The sequence below is a fragment of the Chamaea fasciata genome, unplaced genomic scaffold (assembly GCF_029207755.1).
Source record: "Chamaea fasciata isolate MVZ Bird 193981 ecotype frontalis unplaced genomic scaffold, bChaFas1.0.hap1 SCAF_6, whole genome shotgun sequence".
Classification (NCBI taxonomy): domain Eukaryota; kingdom Metazoa; phylum Chordata; class Aves; order Passeriformes; family Sylviidae; genus Chamaea; species Chamaea fasciata.
In genome coordinates this window covers 41,283,079-41,310,373 of record NW_027094091.1, presented here as the reverse complement: position 1 = coordinate 41,310,373, position 27,295 = coordinate 41,283,079, and the positions used below count along the sequence as shown (strand labels likewise).

The following is a 27,295-nucleotide window of genomic DNA, read 5'->3' as shown; positions in this document are numbered from 1 at the left end:
GACTCCATCTATATATACAATTCTTTCAGAAGGCACAAGATTGGCTACATAGGTTGCCACCTCTTTGATCTCGTTGGTGAAGGCCACCATCAGTCACTTTTTTCCTCCTAGAGAAAAAATATGTAAACAAAGAGATAAATTCCAAAAAAATTTATTGTTCTCTTGAAGTTGCATGAGAACAAAATGCAAACTCTGAAAAGCAGGCAAAGTTAGGGCGACAGACCAGGATGCCATTGGCCTTCTTGGCCACCTGGGCACATGCTGGCTCATGTTCAGCTGCTGTTGATCAGGGCCCCCAGAGTCCTTCGGGCATCTATACAGTCACTCTCCCTCAGCCTGTATCTTTGCAATGGGGTTGTTGTGACCCAAGGGCAGGATGCTGCAGTTGGCCTTGTTGAACCTCATACAATTGCCCTCGGTCCATTGATCCACCATTCCACTAATGCGTGCAAGACTGCACTCCCTCTTCTTCTCATCCTACTCAGCCCCTCGCCGCTTATATTCTCTTGCTCCTGCCAACTCTATCAGGTATCTCTCAACACCACTATCGAGCGCATTCTCCCCCCTGTAGAGACCAGAGGACGCTTCGCTCCGCCACCCCCTTCTCCACCCCACGGCGCCTCGCCGGTGCCCCGGGTCCGGCGGCGGGAGAGCCGGGGGTCCCGGGGGGTCGGCCCCGCCGCCCCTCCCGGCGCGCAGCGCCCGTGTGTGGGCGGGCTCCGGGACGTGCTGGCTGGGGAGCGCCGCGGCGCCGCACATGCTCACTGGCCGCGGAGGCACCGCCGGAGGTAGGGGCTCTCTGCGCCGCCGGAGGAGCCGCGCTGTCGCTGCGGCCGGGCCGCGGCATGGCCCGCCCGCTCCCGGGTCGCCGCCGCCGCTGAGCGCGGGGGGATCGCAGCGTCCGGCGGTGAGCGCGGGGCGCGGGCGGTGCGGCCGTGGCGGCGGAGGGGCCGCGTGTGCGGGAGGGGGATCGAGGCTCCGGCCCGAGGGCCCTGCTCCACCGGGCGGCACGGCCGAGCCCCGTCAGCACCTCGGCCAGCGCCGGTGGGGCGCGGCTCGGGGGCGCCGCCGGGGCCGCGGGGAGCCCCGCTCGTCTCGTCCTCCGCTCCCCGCGGAGCGCCGGCAGCGCCCGGCGGCGCGGAGGCCGCTCCCTTCTCGGTGCTGGGGCCGGTGGGAGGCCGCGGGCCGGGAGAGGAGCCAGTGGCGGCAGGGGCAGATCCGCGACCTTTCCCGGCCGGGCCGAGGGAGGGTGGCGATGCTGCGGCTCCCTGGGAAGGGGGAGCCGAAGCATCCCGGTTCCTCCCGGAGGTGGGGGGAAAGAGAGAGAGGCACAGCTCTTTATGAACAGTGGGGGGGGGGAGGGGGGAAATCGAAATAAATAAAAGTGGAAAATGCAGCAGGTTCTGAGGCGTCTGCGAGATTTTCGTTGGCCCAAGGAAATGCTTGGGAATTATCTGTCGGATGGCAAACAAACGGAAAATGCCTTGGGTGCCGCAGCACTGTGGCCAGGGGCAGGTGGGGCAGCCTTTGGCCAAACACAAACTCATCTCCTGGCCTTTGGGGAACGTGCTTTTGCCCCAGAGAAGTTTAAATATTAAACTGAGCACGATGCAATAAAGCATAGTATTGCAGGTTGTGTTTAGTCATCTTTGCGAGGCCCTGTCAGTGCTGGCTCTGCAGTGGAAATGCTTCATGCAAAGTAGTTGTGTTTAAATTCTGTACATAAAATTATATTTATGACCTCTTCTCATAACCGGCGTTGAAATGATTGCTGTTTTATCTGTGCAAGGTCACAGAGAGCTTGCAATTCTTCGCCTTGCTCCATGACTGGTTGACATCGTATTTAATGCAGTTGATACATTTCTGGTGAGGAAACCTATTTCCAAGCTTCTGAGTATTTTCGGTTTGGCAGTCTTTGAAGGACATCATGTTTCTTAAGCACACTGAAGCAAACCTGCATTTAAATCTGTTCCTCACTGTCAGTCCCAACTTTGGGAAGCTACTTAACTCTCTGGAAATTGCCTGAGTCAGTTTCATGTCAGGGATACATGTAAACAGAATCTTTCTCCCATGACAATGAAGAACAACAAAAAACCCAACCCCCATGAAACATTTGTTTACTTTTTGCAGGTATATGTTTCCTTTTGCCATATCCAGCCCTACTAACATAAACTGCTTTCTTGTACCACAGACTGAAGATTTCTTTGAAGCATAATCTTCAAGATGAAGTTCTTACTAGCGATTTTATGTTTCATCTCATTCTCCTTATGGGTTGAAGAAGTCTATTCCAAAGAGAAGTCTTCAAAGAAAGGAAAAGGGAAAAAGAAGCAATATCTATGTCCATCGTATGTTCCTGCTTTCTTTTATGCTTTTGTATGATGGTGATCCTGCCCTGTTTTTAACAGTGGAAATTATGTGGCAGTTGAAGTAGAAGGAAGTAGAAAGTAGTGATGCTTTCTGCTGAAAGGATGGGATCGGTGGTGGGAATGGTTTGACCAGCATCGTAGCTAAGTTCTGTCACTGTGTTCCTTCTGCAGCAAGTCTTCTGTTTTAGTGCAAGGGAAAATCTAAGCCACAGTAATTGTTCCTTTCCTTGTGGATTTCAACCCAGTGCCTTGCTATTTATGGGGACACAGTAGCATGGTCCCAGAGTGCTGTGCTGTCTAACACCATGTTGCAAGTGTATTGGGGAAAGCCAGGAGGGTGCAAAACTGTCATGCTGAAATTCATCTTGTGGTTAGCTAGTTCTGTAAGAGAAGGCTTGTCCTACACATATTCTTATTGCATGTTGAATAGAACTAGGGTCTTCAGCATCTTTCATCAGTCATGTACAGTTCTATAACTTTTATGGAGGTGGATATATTGATTGTTGCTATAAAGTATGCCCTTATGGAATAGTCTCCCTGTAAAAACACAGAAATTATAATCTGTGATTGCCCACTTGAATAGAGGGTGTATTCTGGACACCTATGATTACTTGATGTTAAAAATACTCCCTCTTTCTAATGCCTACCACACTTTAGGTTGTGATCCGTAGGACAATGCAAAAGTATTATTTATGAGTGCTGTTTTTATCATTTTCTTTGCCAACCTTGCTCATTTTTTAGTGTTATGTTGTAAATATCTGAGGAAAAGGTTGATGGACTATGATAAATTGTCAGTAAGTGTAGAAAGTCACTATGACTGAAATATTAAAATCGTTTGGACAAATTTAAAACATGTTTCTTCTTTGACCATAAAAGAAGAGGTACAGAATTTTAGACTGGTTATTTCATCAACTTTTTCCAAAGAAAAAACAAAGTAAAAGTAGAATAATCAGACAGAAACATTGTTCAAGTAATACTTTTTAAAGTTTCCACTCTTTTCAAACATTGACAGTGGTGTTTATTTCTAACCCCAAATTTTAGAATGTTTCTACATATAGTGCATGTTTTTCCTTCTCTTTTTTTTCATCAAACCTAAAATTGTATTTGTTGTTAGATTTGAATACATTAAGATGTGTCTCAAATGTGGTCATGACTCATCTGAAATGACCCCTACCCATTCTTTCCCTTCTAAAAGTTGAGTTTTGGATGAGCCTTTTGATCTGAGCTATAGTGAGAGTTTATAGCAAGGAGAGAAATGTCAGAGTTCCCAGGACAGGTGTCAGAACAGAAGCCCTTGGAAAGTGAGTTAGGCAGCTGGGAGCTGAATGCAGATCTTCCATGGTCTTGTTTAAATAGCCAGCATTTCCACCTGTTCTTGATCTAGTAGAATTCAAAACAGCAATGTCATTTCATCTTTGTAAGTGAGTGGGTTTTTCTTGTTTTTATTTTAAGCCCTGTATTTCTCGGAACCATTACATATGATGTCATTTGTCACCAATACGCTTGAAGAAACATTAAATACATGCTATCATTTTCAAAGTGATATGTTTCCAGTTGAAGCTTTCTGCAGTAATACTGGTGGAATCCAGTACTTGTTGATCCATTGTGCAGTGCTGCTGGCTAGACTTGCTGTAGCAGTGAGTCCTGTTCGATGTCCTGAATAATGACCAAGTTGTCTGTTACTTGGCTGAAGTTCACAGCTGGAGAGACAATCACTTGTAATAGTGGAGTTGCTGTTTCTGTGGCTGGCATCTAGAAGACCTGTCATGTAAATGAGCTATGAAAATCAGCTCTATCTGGCAGAGATATTGCTCAGTGTTCTCTTAACTCAGAATGTAGTGGGCAAACTTCCAATCATCAGCATTTTTTAAAAGATCTTTCACGAAACTTCTTGATTTGGTGACACTCTGTGTTATAAAACAGGTTGTCTACTAGTAATAATTTTTTCTTTGTGAAAAAAAAAAAAAAAATCTTTCCTCAGAATGGAACCAAAACACAACACAGTGCAGAGTGAATCAAGTGACACTATAAGGGTCAACTAAAACTACTCAAGGAAGTGTCTAAATGAAAAGTTTCCTAGTAATGCATGGAAGAAATATTTTAGAAGAATACATTTTATTTTTTTTTTAACAACAACAACAAAAAAAGGATTTTGCATAATTTATAAAATTGAATGATACAAATTCCTAATGTATATTTATAAGTTGAACTCTTTAATCCACCTTTAATTTGTGTTGGTTACTGGTGCAATAAAATTTAAACCTTAATTGTAACAAATTATTGCCTTTTATTTCCTTGCAACATGTGAAAAGCAAAATTTTACTTCTTCAAGAGAACAAAAAACTGCATTAGTATTTGTATATGAAGCAGTTTTCTCTTGCAAACTTTATAATGAAATTCAAATCTATGCAAATCATTCTTCAGGAAAGACTTACATTGAATCTCATATTACTGCCTGAGTTCCTTAACTTGATGCTAAGAAATGAATGGCTACAAGACTGGTTTGGGACTTTAGCGTGAGGTTTTTTTTGGATAAGAATTAAACATACTTGAACTTTTCCTTTTATGGCTCTCCAGAATGCAAGCCTTTTGCCAAATGTGCCCCTCTGGCATTAAATTAGCTACTATTAGGATAAGATGAAAACAAGCTGATTAGAAACCCCATTAAAAGTTCATTGTTGTCTCATAAACAGATATTTGCTTCCTTAAATTAGGAAAATTCTATTTTGTATCTTAGAGCAAACCCTTGTGATTATCCATGACGCTGTACTTATCAGTGCATTGTGTGGTAGTGGCTTGATTTGCCATCTTATTTTAATGTATTCCTAAAACTGTTTTCCCCAGGTTTTTATTGAAGGGTTTCTTGAAGCTGATGCTTAATCATTTGGTTCTTGCTTTGATGTAATGCTTTCTCAGAACAGATGTAAGATTTCACATCTTACATTTAGATCATTTTGCTTCTTACCTCAGGCTTACCAAATGAAACATAGAGTAATTATACTTCTGTCTCATTCCTGAATCTTTTTTGATTAACAAAGAAACTGGCACATTGGGCCTAAAATGTTGTAATAGAGAGTTTTGCACCATAAATCTGAGTAACTGGCTTCCACAGATGCATAGTGCAATGAACTACAAAGCTGTAGTAACAAAACTTTTGTCTTTTGTTTCCATGGAAAATTAAAAAAAAAAAAAAAAATCAGGCCCAACTCTTCAAGGGAAAAAAAAAAGTGCGTTACTATTTACAAAGGTTATTTTGAAATTATATACTTAATACACATGATTTTTATGGAGATGCAGATGGATTAAGCCACTTGATCTCTTTCCTGCTCACAGACTGCCCAAACTTGCATGACCTTTGTTTCTTAGTTCTTATTAACTTTTTCATAATTCCTCATAATACCTTGCTTCTCTTAAATACATGTGACAGCTGTGACTTAAAGCACTGCTGAAAAAGTTTTTCCTTTTGTTCCATCATAAGAAATACTTCAGTTATTTTATGATGTTTGAGTGAGCTGCTGCTGTTATCCCCACAATCCTTAGTAGCGTAGAAGATACCTACTCAAAACTACTCACAAGATCTCTAGAGAAGTGAAATTATAAGGAAGGGGAAGTTTGGTTACTACAGTGTTAGAGAAAGGATAGAAAAGTAAGAGTATCACATCGCAGCCAATAACCATTAATGACTATGGTCACAGCTATCCCTTTTAATTTTAGGATGACTCAGCTGTTCACTGGCACAGTGCTCATTTCTGAAGATCTCTGAGAGTCCCTAATGCCACAGCAATGCTGAGAGCAAAACCTCAGTTGCTAAATATCATCCTTTTGTCTGGATAGCAAGACTGTGCGTTGAAAACAGCATCCCTCTTCACCTTTCTGCATTTGTCCACATAGCGATTTATATCCTTGCAGATGATTTACAAAATACTGTATAATATCTTTAGAGACCTTTTTTTACCCACAAAACAGGAGTACGAGTCATATTTGGCTTGTATTCAATAAAACATATCAGCTACTTCAGAAACTGTGAAATGGCCCTCTAAGCCCTCCAGAAAACATGGTTTGTGCCATCTGCCAGGGCAGAAGCTTAGAAAGGTCACAGATGCAAAGGTTCAATAAACAGCTTCTTTTAAAAAACAACAACAAAAGACAGTTGAACTAGGGAAAAAAGGCTTTGATGTGTTTAAAGCCTAGAGTTGTATGAAACGCTGTCCTAAAATTTCTTGTGGTTAACTTCAAGCTTCTGACATGCTCTTCCTATTAAGACTAAAGTAAAAGTTCAAAATATATTTTATACCTTGGGTCCTCTCCACTTCTCCATGAACTAAAACTTTTTTTTTATTAAGTTTCTGGGTATACATCGCCTCTCTATTGGTAGTTTGTGATCAACTCCAAAATGTAAATGGTGGGAAAGTGGAATCATGTCTGTCTTCATTCCCATCACCTAGAAGACACTGTTGATAGTCTGTGAACATTTTCATTTGTAGGTGTGGTGGAAGGGTTGATACAGTTTGTGGGAGGAGGTGGAATGAAGTTGAAAGGAAAGCCTGAATTTGGTTGTGGAAGAAGATACATCTGACAGTCATTCCAAGGATAAGTGCTTTGCAGAGCCCAGGTCTTGTTCTTATAAAAATTCTTCTGCCCTGTAGTAACAGCAGTTGGTCATGCTTTTATTATTCTGTATCATGTAGCTCTCATGGAAAGCTGTGATCCCAGACAGATAGGGCCACATTCCAGAAGGTTTTTGAATTTGTTTTCAAAGTGGTTAACGTGGTGGGCAGTAAAAGATAAAGCTGTATAAGCAAAACCTGAGCTGTCTTGTAAAACAGTAATTAAGCATGATAGACTGGTTCTCATTCAGTAATTTTCCCTCTCAGTGAGCAGTGTTTGCTCCCTTCTCAACACCAGAGTGATGAGACACTATAATTTTGTGGTAAAGTTACAGACTTTGTATTTCATATACAACCTTCAGACTGAGAAAACACTTGAAATTAAATTGCACCACCTTTACCTAAGTCCAAGGAAAAACATAGGTCTAAAGTCTGTTGTCAAGATGAACTATATAGAATGTACCTCAGCTTACACTTACCTCTTATATCACCACTTATACCACCATGCAGGTGGTTCGATTTTACCAAGGTCCTTCTATTGTCTCTATACTTACAGCATTTGGGAAAAAAAAAGTACTGAGATACGGAACTGATATAGATAAATTACTTCCAAAATGTTGTTTAAACATTTGGATGCTTATCATGTTTTACATCTGTGTGCTATATCAGGACACAACAGGGCATCCATTGTGCGCAAGGGTCACAGATGGTGACTTTGGTGGGATGCAGAGATGCCTAAGCTAGGAGCAAGCAAGCTAACTTTAGCAAAAAACTCACACTACTGAGAGCAGTACTAGTTCAGACTGGGTGAAATACTGTGTAACCTGGTTCTGTTGGTTTGGGGGCTGTCAGCTCTGTGGCAGGCAGATGAACCAGCTTACTCTTCTCAAGTTTAGTGAATAATAAGGCACTTCAGATTCCCGTATAAACAAACACTCCTTAAGGTGTCTAACCCTGGGAATGTTGAATGTGAAACCGAAGCTGAATTTAAGAGGTTTCTGAAAGACAAGGACTGAAGTAGTGGCACTAACAGCTGTTGACACTACCTAACTGCAGGAAGGTTATCTGTGTGTCCACATTAGGAGACTATTCTCTTAGGTCTATCTACAACATGAGATTAAAGACTACCTGTTTCACCCCCTCCACTCACAGTTCACAATTCAGGCTGCCTAATCTGGGTTTTCTGTTTCAAAATTAGCTATAGAGGAACCTTTTTTTTTTTTTTTTTTTTTTTTTTTTTTCCCCCCCACTGCATTACCTCCAAATTTAAGTACTGAGGCAACATATCTCATTTTAGGTGTTTGGCTGTCAACTGCATTCATGAAGGCATGTGAATGGTGACTCAGAGTTCCATATCTTTAATGTAATTAGTGATACCACTTTTCATTGGAGTAATTGTAATTGATCTTCTTAGGATTAGGCGTGTCACCTTACACAGTTTTAAAATGTAGCTTTTAAACATACTAGAGATCAGAGAGATCACTCAGAAGAGTTATATAGTATGTCATTGATTATGTATGATGTATTAACTAGTTTTTATGCTTAGAATGATTGAACTCAAAAAATCAAATGCCTGCAAATCAGAACACTGATAGTTTATATCAGGAAAATTGTGCTTAAAATATATGGTGGGATAATAGATATCATGTTTCCCAACACTTATTTTTAACTTTCTCACATGTACTCAGCCATGTTATATTACTAAAATGTCCATTTCAATCATGTCAATTAAATAAACTGCACTGAAATTTGTGGTTTCAGCATCATTTAGGGAGTTTTACTGCAGATAACAGTGGCAATTGGAATACATATTTTTATCTGTCAGTAATCTAGAACTATGAAAAAGTTTTCCTTCCTGTTTGTGTAAAATATTGTTTATATTCTTTCCTCCTGTAGCACTGCATGTGGAAAGGACTCCTTGTAACTTCAGTGAGCTCTGAGAGAATAAATGTCATGATGACCTGTAGAGATATAATGTCTTCTGACACATTTGCCTAACATAAATTTAAAGCTGTATAAATTTCAAACCAAGTGTAATACATGCTTCCTTTTGTCACACGTACCTGCTTATCTAAAATTCTGGATTTTGATTAGTGAATTATGAAAATAATTGCCTGTTGCCATCAATTAAAAATATTGATCATGATCTTCAAAGGCAGTGATAAAATGTGTAGAGCTGTAGTGGAAGAGGAGATGAACAACTTACTGCATATCCTCTGAAATACAGTATGTAAAGCAATTCTTTGATTCATAAGTGATACCAGATGTAACCTCCAAAAGACCAGGCATTTATCGCAGGGATCTTATAGCAAAAGACTAACTGTACTTTGTTTACTCTCTGGATTGTGAGGACACTGTTTGTAGAAATGCAGGTACTTCTGTGTATACAAGAATGCTGGTTGTTGTCCCTTTTATTTATTCAGTGATAGAAAAATCACTTTGGGTTTTGGTATTTTGTATTTTGGTTGTGTGGGGATTTATAATTATTGCTTAGGTAAAATTTTTGGTAGGGAAAGTTCTAGCTTTACAATTACTTGCTTTTAAATTTTCTTCATAGCAACTGTGAGGCTTCTGTAGCCTTATCCTTTGGTATTCGCAATATCTTGCTTAGAACTCATCAACTTCTGTGAAGAGTGCTGCATTCCTGTTTCTTAATGCTTTCCATCAGCTCCACATGCATTCAACACAGGTTGAAATAAATGCATTAAAATTAAAATGCATGCTGCAATTGGTGGCAATATAAGTTACGAGCTTTTTACAAGTGGGAAAATTGTAGGCTGAATTAGAAAAAACTGGTAAGTAATTGCTCAGTTGGTGTGAGTGTTGTTATGTGGGACTCAGCCTTCAGCACTCTGAAGTAAGATTCTTCTAGAAAGGCAGATCTCAGCTCAAATCCTTTTTGAGTTATGTAATGTACACATACCCCTATCATTAATTCATTCCATAATGGTCAGTTAAGCAAGAGTGGTTGTGGTTCTAGGTAAATGCCTCACGTTAATAGTCCCAGCCTCTTTATCCAAGCACCTAATGCATCCCATTAACTGTCTCATTAAGTCTTTTTGCTCATCTGTCATTCCGAATGTGTCATTAACTTCCTAACTCACCCCAAGGAACATATCTGATGTATTGATTTGCAGGTGAAATGTAGGCATTTTGGTCAACAAGGCTCTCAGAAGGTAGCCAAGTCACTGTGATGAAGTTTGCTTGTGTGCTGTTCAATAATGGTAGTTTAATGACAGCATGCTGTAGAAGAACCACAGTGGAAATATGACCGATACTCAGCAGAGCTTTTTTTTCCAGTAGCCATTTCAACCACATCATTCAAAGTGACCTTTCAAAGTAGCAATTACTGAATCTCAATGCTTTTCCTCCTAACTCAAACCAGCCGATGTCATTGTATTTCATTTTGCTCGTAGATACGCAAGGACAAATGTGCTTATACACTTGTATAAGTTCAAAACACAACCCAACAGCTTGTGGAAGATGTGATTGTGGTGTTCTTTACCAGCAAGCTATGCTGCCACTGTTCTTCCCATCGCTGTCTTCCCAATGCAATGAATCTCCTTTGCCCAATTTTTGGATGGCTTTTGTACAAACAGCCCGAATAGATATTTGTATTAGTATACTTCTGCAGTGCAGCTCAGATCTCACCAAGCTATCGCTTTATTCCTCTTACTCAAAGAGACAAATAAACCTGTCAGCTGTATTTGGCTTTCCTTTGCTGTTTGTTGCTCACTCATTTAATTTCTCGAACTTTTTCCTCTTTTCCTCATTGCTTTTTATGAGCATCTGTATTTCATTTATGTGTCCATGTTGTCCTGTGTGGTTCAGATTACTGTTTTCACTATTTAATGAACTTCTTTGTATAACCCATGACAAAAATAAAAAAAAAAGTATTTAAGTTTGTTCATTAGTTGTTGTTTGGTTTTTTTCATATTTCATTATACTGGATATACATAATTTAGAAAGAAATTCTATTGTCAGTATTAAGGAGATTCTTTTATAAATCTAGTTTTTGTAGACATCTGATGTTATAGATGTCAGTATGTGTCACTTGTAAGAAAGCAGTGCCATGAACCTTTCTGTATCAGATAAAGTGCAGCATACAGAAGGTTTGCCTGCCTTTTTAATAGCTAAATTAACATTATTTTCTGAATTGCTCTTTCTAGAAAATGGAAAATAATCTTAGCCTTTTGTTTTCCTTTTGCCAACTAGTGGTAAGAACAAAAAGAAACTTATACAAAGCTGATTTGTGGTATTTCTGTAGCAACCTCTTCATTGGTAAAGGTCATCACTGAAAACCGAACATATCTCAAAATTACAGAATTGGAATGGGATGGAATAGAACAGAACAGAACAGAACAGGACATTTCAGCTGGAGGGCACCTACAGTGATCATCTAGTCCAGCTGCCTGACCAAATGAGGAAATAAATTAATTCTTTTGCATAATGATCCAATACTAAGTAAAATATATAAACTTATAAACTCAGCCCTGGGGAAATTATTTCAAAGTGAATTTTTCAATTATTAGGAAAGAACTTAGAACACATATTCCTTTTTTAATTCTCTAATATTAAATTAGCAGAGACTTACACACCATTCTGTATAGAAAACAGGAAGTTAACATATGTTGCTAAAAGGAAACACTTCCTTGTTTTATTAGAAGACCAGTTAATCTGGAGAAGTTCTGCTGGAACAATTAGTTCACCTATGTGGTTGTTATGGATCACAGAGGTTTTTAGTGTGTTTATTGCAAGAGGTGGGTGGGGAATTATATACTGCAGCCACTTAATGCTGCTCCACAATTCTTTTCTCTTCATGTATATTATAGTTCAAGCTATCCTCCTGGATATATATTTCTTTGTAGGTACATCTCTGTGTATTCTTTGGAATTCATTCTTATCCTTCCAGGTGCTGTTGAGTAGTCAAAAATTTCAAGGAGGATTTATTGTCATTTTCCTGCTATAATTTTTTCCTCATTTATAACATCAAGCAAATACAAGGAAATAGTTGAGCAGATTTGCAGCTTTAGTTTCAGAAATATCCTGAATACAAAAGAGAAAACAGAAATCTGATTATTTTTTTCCTGAATGATAAAATGCTCAAATGCTCATTATATCATGTTATTATGATATAATAAAATGCAGTTACGTTATCATAAATGGTTGACATGTTTTTAATAATAGGGGACACTTTCTTAATCTTATTTTTAAATATTTTAGCTGTTAATTGTTAACTGAAGAGATTAAATCTCTTTGGGAAGGCATAGTGAGTGCTACCAAGTCAGCAGACCTGATTTCCTTTTCCCTTATGGTTTGAGTTAAACCAGTTGTTTCTGAAGGTAAGGTTATTATTAAAAGCTCTTCAAGGGCTAGGATCTGGTCTCATCTCCAGTTTTCAATCAAATACTGATGTCATGCTATGCTGACATTTATTATTTAATTAATTTCCCAGGAATCAATAAGAAAAATGCTTTACAGGAGCTACAATAATTGGACATTTTAAAATCAGGAGGTCCAATGTATTCACGTTGTTTCGGTTTTCTTTAACTGGTCAAAAGCCTTCTGTAGAGTTAATGTTTTCTTCAACAAATGTTTGAATAAGGCAGAAATCCCAGAGGGCATGAAGGAAACTGAAGGATGAGAAGAAAAAAAAAGCAATGAACTGAGATGTTATAGAGAACCTGTAGGTCTGTCAAACTGACATTGGTATGGGAGAGAATAATGAAAAAAAGAAATTACAGGGTAAAGAAGGCAACAGCAGCTGATGTTGATTATAGAAAACATTTAGGAAATAAACTTGGTCATTTTTTAGAATACGTTCATACATTAGTTTGCAAGAGGTGATAATGTTGGTGCATATGACTTATACATTTGTGGGGTGTTTGTCTTATCTTTACATGGCATCCTGGTTACTGAATAATAATAACAGAAAGACAACAAAGTAGTCATAAAAGGGATGGAAAAGTGATTGTGAAACAGAGTTCAAAACTGGAAACAGTCACTGAACACATTCTGGAAACATACAAATTCATTTATGTACCATTATGAGCCTGCTTGGTGTTTAAAATACCTGGGGAGGGCACTGACGCACCCGTATTGCTTTTTATTACACTCAATTTCATGTACTTTTATAGCTGCTTTTACCTGTCACAGGCTCTTTTTTGATTGTAGCAATGGTTTTCATTTAGCATCCAACAAAACAATGGCAAGGCAATGGAGATGTTTAAATTCCCCCTGCAAAACCAGAGAGTCCAAGGCCTTGTTTTCTGTAGCAAAGCTTTTATTAGCACTTGACAATGAGATTATGCAATCCTCCGGCTCTGGGTGGAATAGCTGGCGCTGGCATGCGAAAGCAGGAGACTGCCAAAAGCTTCTGCGTGATTTGGCACCTACAAAGTGACTGTCAATTTACTAAGGTTCCTAATCTGACAGTCACTAAAAATAGTTCAGGTGGCTGCTTTCTACTGATGAAGAAATCATGTCCCTCTGGATATTTTTGTTAGGAGGGAAGGGAACAATTAGTGACTTATAGTTTATTTGCTTCCAAGTTTACAGTTAAAAGTATGTCAGAGTAGATTTGTGTTTATTACACAAATAGTTTCTTGAAAAATACTGAAACGTCTCAAGGAAAGGAAGACTATACAGTATGGCACCTGAAAATAATGAACAGTTTTTGCTTGTGAAATCATGTTTATGGCATTACTTTAAAATCACTTCAGTTTAAGCATGCAGTTATTTCTCTTTTGACAGTAACTAATGAACTTTTTTTTACAGGCAGCAATCAGCTGAAGACCTTGCAAGAGTACCTGCTAATTCTACCAGCAATATCTTGAATAGACTGTTGCTCAGCTATGATCCCAGGATAAGGCCTAATTTCAAAGGTTTGACAGATATTTCAGCCTTTGCTTTAATCTTTGGATTTTATCATTTACTATTTTCACACAGAGAAAAATTATGTAGCGATAATACTCACAAGCTAAATTTCTGTTGTTTTGGTTTTTTTAAATGGAAACTTCTCTAGATAGTGTGAAACTGCAGATGATATCCTTTTGAGCTGAAAGATTTTAGGATTTCTTTATCATAATAAAAGCTGATGCTTTAATAGTATGTGATGCTTTATTTAATAGGACTATTGGTCTTATTTTATAAAAGACTTTTTAAATGTAGAAATAGACTTTATAGAATAAGTTTTTAAAATATCTTTTTATGCCTACATTTTAGTTAGATTCAGCTGTAAGGTATTTTAAAACACCAGATTTCTCTATAGATGTCCTTTAAGATGACTATAAAAAGTTGGGATCAGCAGTATCATTATTAGCAAACTATTGAGTGATTAAATCATTTAAAGTTATTTTAGTTAAAATAAAAGCTTACACACTTTGGGAATTCGTATAGGTGATGCATTGAAACACATTTTCTGCCACTAAAACATCTCCCTGGTTGTCAGATGTTACAGGATTCTTCTGCATGGGCAAGTGTGAATCCTTAGATATGCAGAAAAAGTTGGAATACATATTCTCTACAAAACCTCTAAGAATTCACACAAGTTAGGCTGTAAATTAGACTTTCCAGGAATGAGATTATTTACCTTCTGGAAAAAGACACAGACAATTCTATTACATGTAGGCAATGCAGTTTAGATAAAACAGTTCTTTTGTTTTAAAACTCCCCATATAATTATGTGAGCATTAAGGCATATTTTAACATGAACATCACTAGTATGAAAAATTTGGAAATCTTAAATGTTTATTGTGCTTTTGAAGAGGCTATTTTTAGTTATATTTAACAATTTTATAAACATATTAAACTCAGTTCTCAGCAAGTGTACTGCTTCTTTCTTACTCTCTGCAGAACCGTATTTATATGTTTCCAGCACTGAGTCTTGTCACAAAGAATAAATGTCCAGCCTCTTCTCTACCTGTTCTTCTGCATAATCAGCTTGTAATCACAAAGCATGTTGCAGATTTTCTTATATTTTTGATAACCCTTCTGGCAGTCTGGTAAGAATCAAGACAGAAGGGAAAGGGAGGACATGTAATGTTAACTCAGAGGGAGGTGGGAGAAAAAGAACATTTTCTGACAAGTAGTTTGCCCATGTTAAAATGTTCCTCACACATGAGTGATTTTCTTGGATGGCACATCCTATTCAAATCTGGAAGAGAGAGTACACTCTTGGCTACTAGTGATGTGATGGGTGCTCTGTCACATGCATAGGGCATTAAAAGAAGTGTTGTGCTTATTGCATAACCAAAAGCATCACACTTAAATCATCTGGTTAAAAACCAAACCAAACAAATTGGTTTAACTAAAAAAGTGAAATTTTATCTTTGTAAATTTCTCGTGACTAGGAGAATGAGTGTGAATTTATGTATTAAATACAGAAAAATATTTTATGTAGACAAACATGCTATTGAAAGAGGCGCATATTTTACTGTCTTTGCTTAGTCTTTCAGAACAGTATTCATATATTCTTATATCTCTTTTGGATCTGAAAGTAGGAAAAAGCCCACTGAGTATTTGTATCAGTGTAAATGAGATCAGATACCTGCATCTAGTGGGCATCCTGGCACTCACACCATAGAGATACTAAATAGAAGTAGTGGTCCATAATTAGTTCTCTCAACTATCAGGCCACTTCTTGCTCTGTGATAACTCTCTGTTAGCACCAGATTAAATGACTGCCAATCAGTTCCCGCAGGGTGACAGAGGGCAGATGTAGCAGCTGTCATACCATCCCTCTTCAACTAAAGGAATCCTGGCTGTGGAAAAAAGAAAAAAATCCAGGTCATCTTAATATCTTCACAGCTACTGATTTCTAGAAATTTTTCTTGCCTAATTGGTAGCCATTGTAAAACTGAGCAGCTTTCCAACTCTTTCATGCCAAGGCTAGATAACTGTGAAAGATGCATGCAGTAATTTTTACCTGCCTGTATTCATACTTTACAGGCAGTAAAGTCTTATGTATTTTACTTGCACAAAGAGGGATCCTCTTAAAGGATAAAGAAATATCTCATCATAAATCATAAACAGGTAATTTGGGATAATAGATTGTCATTATAACCTTGACAGTTAAAAGTGTCAGCGACTAAAAATGTGAATTGCCTCTATCCATTGCTCTGTGTGCAAAAGTAATACTGGCTTATTCATTCTGAGTTAACAGAAAATCATGGAATTCAAAAACAATTAATTTAGATGTATGGTCAGTGGAATCCTATAAGATTAGCTCTCTGCACTAAGGATTTTTATTTTTCCCTTTTTCTTATCACTAGGTTAAAAAGAGGTTTAGTGATTTATATTGACTATGGAAACTGTATATATACTAACTTAAAAAGATACAGTTACATTGTCACATTGTGATACTGGTATAAAGGAGCTTTAAATGAATGATAATGTACCCTTACTGGATTGTGTTGCTCACTAGAATTTTTTTTTTGAAGGAATCCCTGTCGATGTTGCAGTAAACATCTTCATTAACAGCTTTGGGTCAATTCAAGAGACAACTATGGTAAGAGGGAAATTAAATTCATGTAGTACACATGGAGATTTTTGTACTAAATTAAACTTCAGACTGAAGATTATGAACTATAAAATAGAAATAATTGTTGTGGTTGCAGACACTGAGAATTAAGTTATTTGGCTTAGTGATTGACTGACTGTGCTTTATGCCATAGACCTAAGCCTGTTTATGTATTTTACTCTATATGTGTCCACAGTTATTGTAGCTTTAGAATCTGATTTACATGAAAGGAAATCCATGGTTTTTAAGATGCAAGAGATTGACTAATTTCCGTAAGTTATTAAGTTCTTTGGAAGAACCCATTTGAGTTAAAGATCTTCCTGAGAGTTATTACATAGGTTGCTTGGTGTGTTATTCAAAAAAAACCCAACCCAGTAAGACTGTATATGAGAGAAGTACAGACATGCAAAAGGATGAAATGTATAGGTCCTTTGTTTTATGTGGGTTTGAAAATGGAAATAAATTGTGGAGGAATAGAAGGAGCAGTAGTAAAGGAATAGACTATCAATGACCATAGACTTACTGCTGTTTACTTACTGCATGGGAAAGATAAACTGGGGAGTGAAGTTTAGAAAATTGTGTTTCCAGTTCAGCCAGAAAATTTCAACAGGTCAGTAATAGGATGAAATAATCTTCACTGCAATTTTGACTTTTTTTGTTTCTTTGGGAAATAAAATCAATTTCAAAATATGAGTTGCTTCAGCAAAGCCCTTTCTGGTATTTTGGGACTTGTAGATCTTTTTTTGTCATGTTTTTTTCCAATAAATACTAGCAAAAATATTGCCAAAAATGCATTTAATTATTGAAGATGTTCTGACCTGATCAGGTTTTCCTTTTGTGTAAGAAAGAGAGGAGTGCACCATGTCGTGCCAGTACATGGAGAGCCACAGCCAAGACATGCCCCAGGTGGGAGTTCTGAGGCATTCCCTGATCGCTTTGGTGACCTGCTGCATCTAAAGCATTAAGGCAGTTCCCAAAATCAAGTTGCTTTTTTTAATGCTGTGACTAAGGCAATATTCTGACTCATAATGGCAGAGAAGCAATAAACCACAATACCACTAATAAGCAATAAAACACATTTTTTTGTTGTTGAAAGTAAGTTCCCACTTAAAATTCAGAACCAGCTTACATATTATCCTAATGAAATTTCAATAGGACTGCAGAGCCACTCCAGGTTGAACATAAATGGTGGGTGGAACAGTTTTGAACAGCTTGGCTGGAAACTTCTGTTTCTTTAGATAGCAGAGATTTATGTTAGACCGCAAATGATAGTAAGTCAACTAATGGCGTTAGTGGAAGTGATATTAAAAGAACAAATTGTAAGTTTGCCCAAGAGGCCATGAGATTTATTTCTGAAAACAATTTATTTGTGAAAACAAAAAGAGGACTCGAATTTAAAGAGGAGGGAGGCAGGGAGGAAGAGCAGGAAAGAAGGACTGAGATAAGTGTCTGACGATCTCAAGTGTATTAGGCCAGACGGCCCTTTCAAGTTTCTGAAATTGCATGCTTTAAAAAATGACTTTTAAATAGGCTTTTTTACAATTCACCCAGATTCAGATAGTAACAAAACATGAGTGTGAGAGATTTGCTTCCCCCCAGGCCCTGCAAATAAAAAAAAAAAAAAGAAGTATGCTGTCTACAGCCATGTATGTATGCCTGTCTGTGCCTTCCTGATATGGTCACTCACAAATTTACCAGGATATGCTGTATGATAAGTCATGCCCTCCTCCATAATTCAGAACTTCAGACACCATCCTTACTTTATTTTATGCTTTTATTAAGATTCCTATGTCTAGTTGATCACCATGGTAGGTAAGCATGTTTATGTGAAATTTGGATTACTTCTCGATTGCCTTCATGTAATACAGGAAGCTCTGACAAAATTAACAGTCAGTCTGTTCTTCCATGAATTAGAAAACTCTTCCTGCTGAACTGGGCATTGGATATTCAGGAACCACTGCTCTCTTGGGGATAAGTTTCTACTTGTCTTCAAAAGGTCTGGGTAGTAGCCCAGACAGTAGAAATGGATCCCTTAGGATAGGAAAAACTTGTACTTCTAGAATCACAGGAAAAAATTTTCCTGGAGGTGGGACACAAAGTCTGTGAAGGATCAGAGGGGTCTCTTGTGTTCAGAAAAGGAGATATTTGCAGAAGTATCAGAACTGCTGAAAAGGTTCCTTGGTGTTGGAGAAGAGAATGGCTGGCTACATCTCTACTGTCTGTGGCGTTGGTGAGAATCGTGAGGAATATTGATTTATAGACTGTCTCTAAAATTACCAGAAGCTACTAAACTGGTTGGAGTGATATCAAAATTTGTGAAATAATGTATTTCTAAATATTTCAGTCAATGAATTATTGTGATGATGCTTTGCTCTCCAGCCACTGCTGGCTGTAGTAACTGTACTCATGAATTTTTGCAAAATCTATGTGGGGATAAAGCCATGCTAAAGCAATGATTCCTTATTTTGTGTGATGGAAGTGTGGGGCAAAATAAAAATGGGTACCAGATGACTGGAAGAGAGGCCATGGTAGAAGGCCCAACAAACAAATGTGTAGAGTGCCAGTAAAAAAAGGCTCTGCTTGCTGTCCTTCTAATCCTGTGATAATTATATTTTTAGCTCTGCAGCTGGCTCATCCTCAACAAAGACTTGAGATTACCTCCTGCTGAGGTAGAGTCCACTTAGATTTAAGAAAGGAGGGAATTTCTTTATAGAAAAGCATCAAGATGTTTGAAGTTACTTTGTTTCAAAGCGCCCATTTTGTGGGTCCAATGCCCAGAATCCTGTCTCACTTTAATCAAGCCCTTGTGAAGAATCTGAAGGCAGATGTTTGCTCTGTGTTTAGGAAGGATAGTGTTCATGTTGTGTTGTTTAATACTGTAGAGAACTGCAGTGCTTCCACACACTTATCAAGCAAGTATCCTGGAAAAAGCTAAGCAGAAGAACTAGTGAACTACAGAGAGAGTCAGAATTTGTGCAGATAAAAAAAAGAAGAGCTTAGGCCAGAGCGGCTACCTTTCAGTAAGCTCCCTTTATCTTGATTCCTGTAACTTGTTTTGTTCTGTATCGTTAGACTGTTTGTCAAGGATCCCATGTTAACTCTGCTTCTGAGTTTGCACACATTTTTTCAGACTGCAGATTTGTGGTACAATATGGTGATTATGTCACATTTAGAAACTGTTTTAAACTGGATGACCAGTCAAGGATTCCTAGGAATAGAGGGTTTCTGGTATATATACCCATAGGGCTATAATGATGGTCTGGCTTTCTGTCTACAGAATCTATGTTCAAGGTTTTTGCTTGGAGTGTGACCTTTCTTCCCTGTCTCAAATGACAAAACACCACTTCTTCCTTCTCCTTTACTTTAAAATCTTTCAGAAAGGTCTTTTTAATATTCATGACTATGAAAAAACATTCTGTTTCCTTATTTTAATCTTAAAAATGACATTTTCTACTTTATTAAAAGGAAGCACTATTATGTTGCCTTTCTTTGTATGAGTGCAGTTTATGCAGTAAGTCTTTCATGATCTTCTATGTGCTGTATTTTACAGAGAGATGTATAGGCTATGCTTGCTTTCTGGCCTGAGGTGGTTTTCTGGCCACATGTCCACTACTTAGTAAACTTCTGAAATATTTCCTAGAATGCCTCCCAACCTCCCTGAAAACAGCTTGCCTTCTGTTGGAGTTGCATGGGAAAACAAAGCGCTGTAGAATATTTCTGTGTTTCTTTCTACCTGACAGGTCATTCTAGCTCTGATGCTGATGAATATCTCTTCCATCCTCTACCCCTAGTTTCAAGCTTCTTAATTGCTATTTGACTCTCCTTTACTATAAAATGCCAATCACTCTGCAAATTAAAAAAACACTTGTAAAATGTACACCAGGAAGACCATGTGCTCCATGCAGACTGCTTCTTCAGCCCCTATTCAACCTAATTGTAATACACTTACTGAATCTTAAAATTCATTGTGCACATTTCAGAGGACGAGTTACAGCCTTCTTTCAGGATAGATTTATACCAGATCTTAGTCTTTACTGCTGCCAGATGCTGTAAGGGTTCATGCTCTTCTAAGAAGAAGCCCTTTTGCACATTGTTGTCTGGCTAGACACAGTTTTGTATTGTGACATCTCTTTGCTTCCTTCTACACTTTCTGTATTGCCTCAAGTATGTGTATGTGGTGGCCTTTCTCTCCAAGTATCCCTGTCAACGTCTCTGCTTTTGGCCTGAACCTCCCCACTTTAGATTAATGGGATTTTTCTTTCTCTCTGTTATATGGGAACAGACTCAAGTTCTTAAAATGTCAAAACATCTGATTGTTTGGTGTTTAGGTTTATTTGTAATAGAACAAGGAAGGAAATAAAATAGCATCCATCTGATCTTTCTTCCAATTCTTATTTTGCCAGTGCATTCTGCTTTTCAGTGGTGTAAGCATCTCCTTCTACTGAGTGGGTAAGCTGAAGGCAAGTGTTGGACAGTGCTTACCATTTGCCTATGGCTTTGAGAAGGCATCTTATTTTGTTTAAAATTAGGGTAATGCACTTTTTTATGGGAAAATTGAATTCAGTGTAAACAATAGTGTAATGCTTGAACGGTATACAGTATTATCTGATATGATTTCGAGTAATTTTTTTCACTGAGAGAAGAAGTGCATATGGAATGGGAACTTCAGCAAGAAGCAAGTAAAGGAAATTTTCAATTATATACATATAATTGAAAAGATTCTTTCTGAGATAATGATCTGAATTCCCTCCAATAATGAAGCTTCTGTATGAGAGCCTTCCAGTACAAATTCATTTCATATTAACCATTATTTTTTGCTTCTTCTTCACTTTGGCAAGGCAACATAGGTCTTTGTATAAATAAGAGTCAAACTATGTATATTTTTTCCAAAAACCAACTCCCAACAACTACTTAGTTTTGATGCTTTGCTTTTCCTTACAATGCAATAAGGAAAAATATTACACAGTATAGCTGAATAAAGAGATACTTGGGCTAATTTGACTGGTGGACTGGACATGGGAAAGTGGGCACTGTATTTAAATATACAGAGCAAATCAGCAGAATAAATTATTCTGCATGAGCCAAGTGGGCTCCTTCTGGTTGAAGTTAGCATGACTGTCTCAACATGGCACTTGCTTTGGACTGTAAATGTAGTAAGTACAACAGAAGATAATTCAGTTGTATCAACAAAAGATGTGTAAGAGTCATTGACATGTAGAATAAAAAACTTTATAAAATCAGTTTGCATGCAGAATCCATTGACAAACCAAAAATATATTGAGAACCTTCACTCACACATTTCTAGCATTTTGCTATAATTGTAGAGCAGTAGCAATGTTTTCACTGCTGAAAGACACAGCCTTATCACGGGGGGCTTTGTACCTTAAAGACAATTATGAAAAAACAAAGCACACTATAGAAGGCAACTAGGAAGACTGAAGATAGAAATAGTCATGCATACAGAATTTTTATTCATTTGGGTTTGTTAAACTCGTTTTCACCAATAACTTTATTGTTTGTATGTGGTCTGCCTAGTTTACATATACATCACAGAGAGGTGCTGTTTTCAATGTAAATGTAAAAAACAAAAAGACTTAAGTGATAAGACTGAAAAATCATAGCTGACATTCTAGGTCAGATTCTTCCTTTGGATGCACACAGCTTTCACTAAGGACAGAATATGTGCAGGGTATCATGTTGCCCTGAGACACATGCTACTCCAATTCCCAAAAGCAAAATTAGGTTCTCATTGAGCATGGCTCTACTACTGTCCATCCTTCAGCCAGAGTCCTACTGATTTCAGAAGGAGATTTCCTCTGTAATGCCTTGATTTTTTCCTCTGAGACTGATTCTTTTTCTCCTTTCATACCTGCTGCTGGGACACCTGCTACCTCTGTACTTATGTTGCAAGCTGGCATCAGTTTTCCTGTTACCAAAATTGTCCCAGATCACTGATAGAAGGTCTAAGGCTGTATGCTGAGTGTGTAGCATAAAATCCATTACCTACCTGATCTGTTTCCTGCTTTTAGAGTGTGATATTTTGCCATCAGTGTGCCACTTAACCAGATGGAGAGTAAACTGGAATTGGCACTCACAGGATATCCTAACAGAAGTGATATCATGCCTGCTGCCTGCAGCCATTTAGTGTAGTCAAGCTATGGCCTCTCTCTGCTGTGCTGCATGCTTTTCTCTATGCCTGGGTAACAGGAGGCCATGACTAAGGGGATGCAAAAATGACTCTGGAGTGGAAATTTGATCCTTTGTTTAAGGAAAGTTTCTATATGCAAAACCACGAGTGAGATGTAATCTGTTTGTAGTAAAGTTCATTAAACGTAACACTTTGTAATGGAATTTGAATAGTAATTACTGTCTCTGTGATAGAAAAATCAGAGCATAATTTTTTTCTCATCCAAGTCTGATAGAATGGTTTTATATCTCTGTGGGGTTTTTGCTAGACTTTTGGCTAGTCTAATATTTGTTTATTCTTCCCATCAGGATTATAGAGTCAACATCTTTCTAAGGCAGAAGTGGAATGACCCCAGACTCAAACTGCCCAATGACTGGAGAGGTTCAGATACATTGACAGTGGACCCAACTATGTTTAAGTGTCTTTGGAAGCCAGACTTATTCTTTGCAAATGAAAAAAATGCTAACTTCCATGATGTCACACAAGAAAATATCCTCCTTTTTATATTTCGGGATGGAGATGTCCTAGTCAGCATGAGGTATTTTATTTATATGTTTCCACTATTTTTAAGTGATTTTATATGAAATATATATTCTGCATTACCCTTAGTAATGTAATAGAATTTATTACTAATATTTAAATTTATAAGACAGTTTCTAAACAATGCTGCAATAAATCATGTATAAAGAAATCAGATGAAGGTGTTTTAAAGCATGTCAGTTGGTAGCACTGCAGGTGTGAGAAATTTGAAGTGTAAATACACATGAAGCTAACATGTAACTAACTAAATTTAAACCCTTTTGATAATTTCTTAGGTTCCTAGAAGCATAATGGAGTGCATAATATATCAGAAATACAGCCTTCAGTAAAACAGTATATGTTGCACACTACTTGAATTTTTACAGCAACTAAAGTAAATTATGATTACTTGCTAAAGATACAGGGAGAGGCAGAAATTACAAAATTTGTGAATGTGTATGTTTTGTAAAAGTACTGCTAAAAATCCTTATTAAGTTCTATGCCTTACTGGATATAATTTTTTCAGAAGCCTCCAAATTGCTGTTCAATTTAGTTGCAATTAACATATCCTTTTTGGTGGTTTAACTTGGTATATGAAAGGTATACACGATGCCACAAAAATAGTCACCCACTGAAACCAGCAAATTAGTTGGTTAAAAAGGAGGTCATAGTGAATTACAGATCTGGAGAGTTTATAGTTTGTAGAAATTAGGCTAAATTTCCTAAAAGTAAGTGAATTTTCTTCTGGTGTGAGCTGGAATATATTGCCTTGATTGAAGTAAAAACAAATATCTGAATATACTGCAACATTACCTTTAAGAGGGAACCACTTGAGAAGCTAGGTTCATATGAGCTATTTCTTCCTGGAGCAGAAATAAATAGAAAAAAGAAGAAACAATATGAAAGAGCTGGGATTCCTTTTTTCCCGTTTCAAATCAGGATGAGAAAAATCAGTCTCAAGACTATTGCTGGCAGTGATCAGAAAAGAAAATACAGTGGGCAATCAAAGCATTTAATTTGGCTTGCTCTGAAGGTCTTGGTTTTGATTTCAGCTGCTTCTGTAGTTTTGAAGTGTATAGAAATTAATATTTCAAAGTAGAAAATAACTTCCAGCTGTGAAAGAAGTTTCATATTTGAAAGAGTGAATGTTAAATGAAACACTGAAATATTTTTCAAATATTTTTTCTGGGTTGCAGGTATTCATAAATGAGCTCAATAGGTATGATTAATGATTAGTGAATATTGAGTGAATACTAATGGAAGTGTTCTGATGAAAAAAATATTCTCTGAAAATTTGCAAACAAGAAAATTAGGTTCAATAAAGATAGAAATTATTGTCATCCTCTAAAAATACTCTGTTTATTTTAGTAGCACACTATGTTCTTACATGATATGTATGCAGGTAAGATGAATATTTTTAGGAACTGTGGTTTGGTGACATTATAAAAATATATAATTTCTATATGTTGTGTTTCTAGTTTACAGAGATATTATCCCATATAAATGAAAAACTCTCCAGTTATCAAAATAATTGCATGGCGAAATGGGTATGAGAAAAAGCTCTTGCACAAATAGTTAAGAATTAGGGAACTGAATGCAGGAATACACAGCTACTGCTCACATCAGGGGACGTAAGCAGTAGACTCCCACAAAAAAATTCCATTCTGTGCAATATAAATTGTCTGAAAAACTCTGAATTGGCAAGTGCATTTGATGATACCAAAATATGCAGAATGGTAAAGATAAGAGACAACAGTGAGAACCACAAATCAATCTAATGACTAGGCAAAAAAAAAAAAAATGGGATGAAATTCACTGTAAACAACTGGAAATTATGCAGGAGGGAAAAAATATTTTAACTTTACATAAAAGCTGATTGATCTAGAGTTGGTTATTACCAGCCAAAAAAATAAACTTTGAGTAGTAATGGATAGGTCTCTGAAAATGTCAACTAATAGTTCAGTACTATTTGAGAAAGTGAATTGAATTCTTGGAAATATTAGGGATTAAAGTTATGCCATTGCATAAAAGTATGCTGTACTTACATTTCAAATGCAATTCTAGTCTTCCAGCTGTAGGAAGGGAAGCAGGGATAGTCAAAGGTATGGAACAACTGAGCAAGGCTGAACTTTTCACACTGGAAAAAGGAAAATAATTGAGGTGGTGCCATAGAGGTCTCTAAATCGCAAATCACACAGAGAGAATGGATGGACATTGGGGTTTTTTGCCTTCTTTTACAGTGAAAGAACTATGAGACAGACTGAGGATAGATGAAAAGGTGTGATTAGAGTGTGGTGTTAACTGTGGCACTCTTTGCTGCAAGATGCTGTGCATGGTAAAGTTTACGTGGTGTTGGGGTTTAACCCCAGCTGGCAAATAAGCACTATTTGCTCACCTCCTCCTGGCCTCAATGGGATGGGCAGGAGAAGCAGGAAAATAAAGCCCATAGAAGTTGTGGGTCAAGAACTGCTTAAAAAATGCAGCAAAGTAAAGCAAAATAGAAGTATTAATGCTAATACTAAGTGTAATAAAAGGGACAGGGGGAGAGAGACATAAAACCAAGAGAAAAAAGTGATGCAAAATAGAATTGCTCACTACCTGCTGAGAGATGCCCATCCCTTCCCTCCTGCCTCCCATCTCCTTGTGTACCTGCTAACTGGCAGAGTATGGGAAACTGATTATTCCTTTATTTAGGGTAAGCAGTGCTCAGAAACAACCAGAAACATCTGTGTGTTATCCGTGTTATCCTCACTCTGAATCCAGAACACAGCACTGTGCCAGCAACTAGGAAAAAAATTACCTGTCCCAGCTGAAACCAGGACACCTAGATTCCAAAAAGCAGCTGAAAGCTAACAAAAAAAAAATCCTGGAGACAAAAAATCTTTTCATATCCCTTAAAAACTGAAATACTTCTGGTCTGGGAAGCCCCTTGAGGTTCAACCTTTGGATGCTGCTGGGTATCTGGCATAATGACACTTCCAGATTGCTGAAGTGTCATATTCTTCTTTAGAAGTCTGTCAGTGGCCAATGCTGGAGACAGGACTCTGTTCTGTATGGACATTTGGTTTGGTTATTCTGTGACCTATGTGTATTTTTTCCTGTATTAGTAGTTCTCTAATTTGTGAGCTTCTGTGTTTAAAACCCCCTATAAAATTTAAATGCCTTATTTTATACTAGAGATATCTCCATTGCAAACTGTTACTTATAACTTCTCAACTTTGTTTCTGCTCTTTTAGAAGATGAAATCGAACATTTGTGATTTTTTTCTTTCTTATGGTCATCTATTGCTTACCTGATAGCTCACACTCTTTTAAAATACCATTTCTCTATTTTCAGATTGTCTATTACGCTGTCATGCCCTTTGGACTTGACCTTGTTTCCTATGGATACACAGCGCTGCAAGATGCAATTGGAAAGCTGTATGTAAATCACTCTGTCTATAGAAACAGTTCTTTTCTAGGCATGCATGAGAATCAAACAAAAGTTATTCTGTTTCCTACATCTCAACATTTAAAATGAATCATGAAGTCGATACTCACTGGTTCCTACCAATGTACATTTCCGTATCAAAGATGTTTCTTACCATTATGGCACTGTGCACCCTTAGTTTTAGCTTTTGCTATCAACCAGAATGATAACTGAGGTCTCTTATAAAAGCATTTACAATAAACTGAGATAAATGGAAACATATCATTTGGAAAAAAGAATCATTTTTCCAGGTAGTTTTAACTTCCACAACCTGTGCTACTTTGTAGGTTGTTGGGGCCCAATTTATCTCCTTGCACATCAGTGCACTGGTATTGTTTGAAACTCCTTTTATACAGTGCCTAAGGAAAAGTATTTGATGCCAAAGCAGTGAGATCATTTAGCATCAAACCTTTTGAAAGTGGTTTCAGGATGTGTTGTGGATGTAGTCAGGCATCTATTCCTGGTCTCCAGGTGATTTAATCTTACAACAGGGCAGACAGGTCACATCTCTGAAGGGCTTCATGCCATGCTGGAAGTTGCAGACAAAATGTTTCTGAAGTCCATCATCCTTCCCGTGCCCCAAGTACACAGGTGTCTAATCAACTACAGCTTTTTCCAACACTTTGAT

The 27,295-nt window shown here is 37.7% G+C and overlaps 1 protein-coding gene across 2 annotated transcripts in view; it reads left to right on the top strand.

Annotated features, from left to right (window-relative positions):
• The first annotated feature begins 816 nt into the window (after window positions 1-816).
• Window positions 817-27,295, top strand: part of GLRB (glycine receptor beta) — a 49,527-nt gene continuing 23,048 nt past the window's right edge. Inside the window, exons 1-6 of one of the 2 annotated variants that reach the window (XM_066186077.1) lie at window positions 817-907; window positions 2,192-2,345; window positions 13,751-13,857; window positions 16,414-16,481; window positions 22,989-23,218; window positions 26,536-26,618. In XM_066186077.1, the coding sequence (XP_066042174.1) occupies window positions 2,224-2,345; window positions 13,751-13,857; window positions 16,414-16,481; window positions 22,989-23,218; window positions 26,536-26,618 (610 nt within the window). In that variant the 5' untranslated portion in view covers window positions 817-907; window positions 2,192-2,223. Of the gene's footprint in view, window positions 908-2,191; window positions 2,346-13,750; window positions 13,858-16,413; window positions 16,482-22,988; window positions 23,219-26,535; window positions 26,619-27,295 lie in introns of those variants that run through there. The other variant, XM_066186078.1, reaches the window with a different exon arrangement.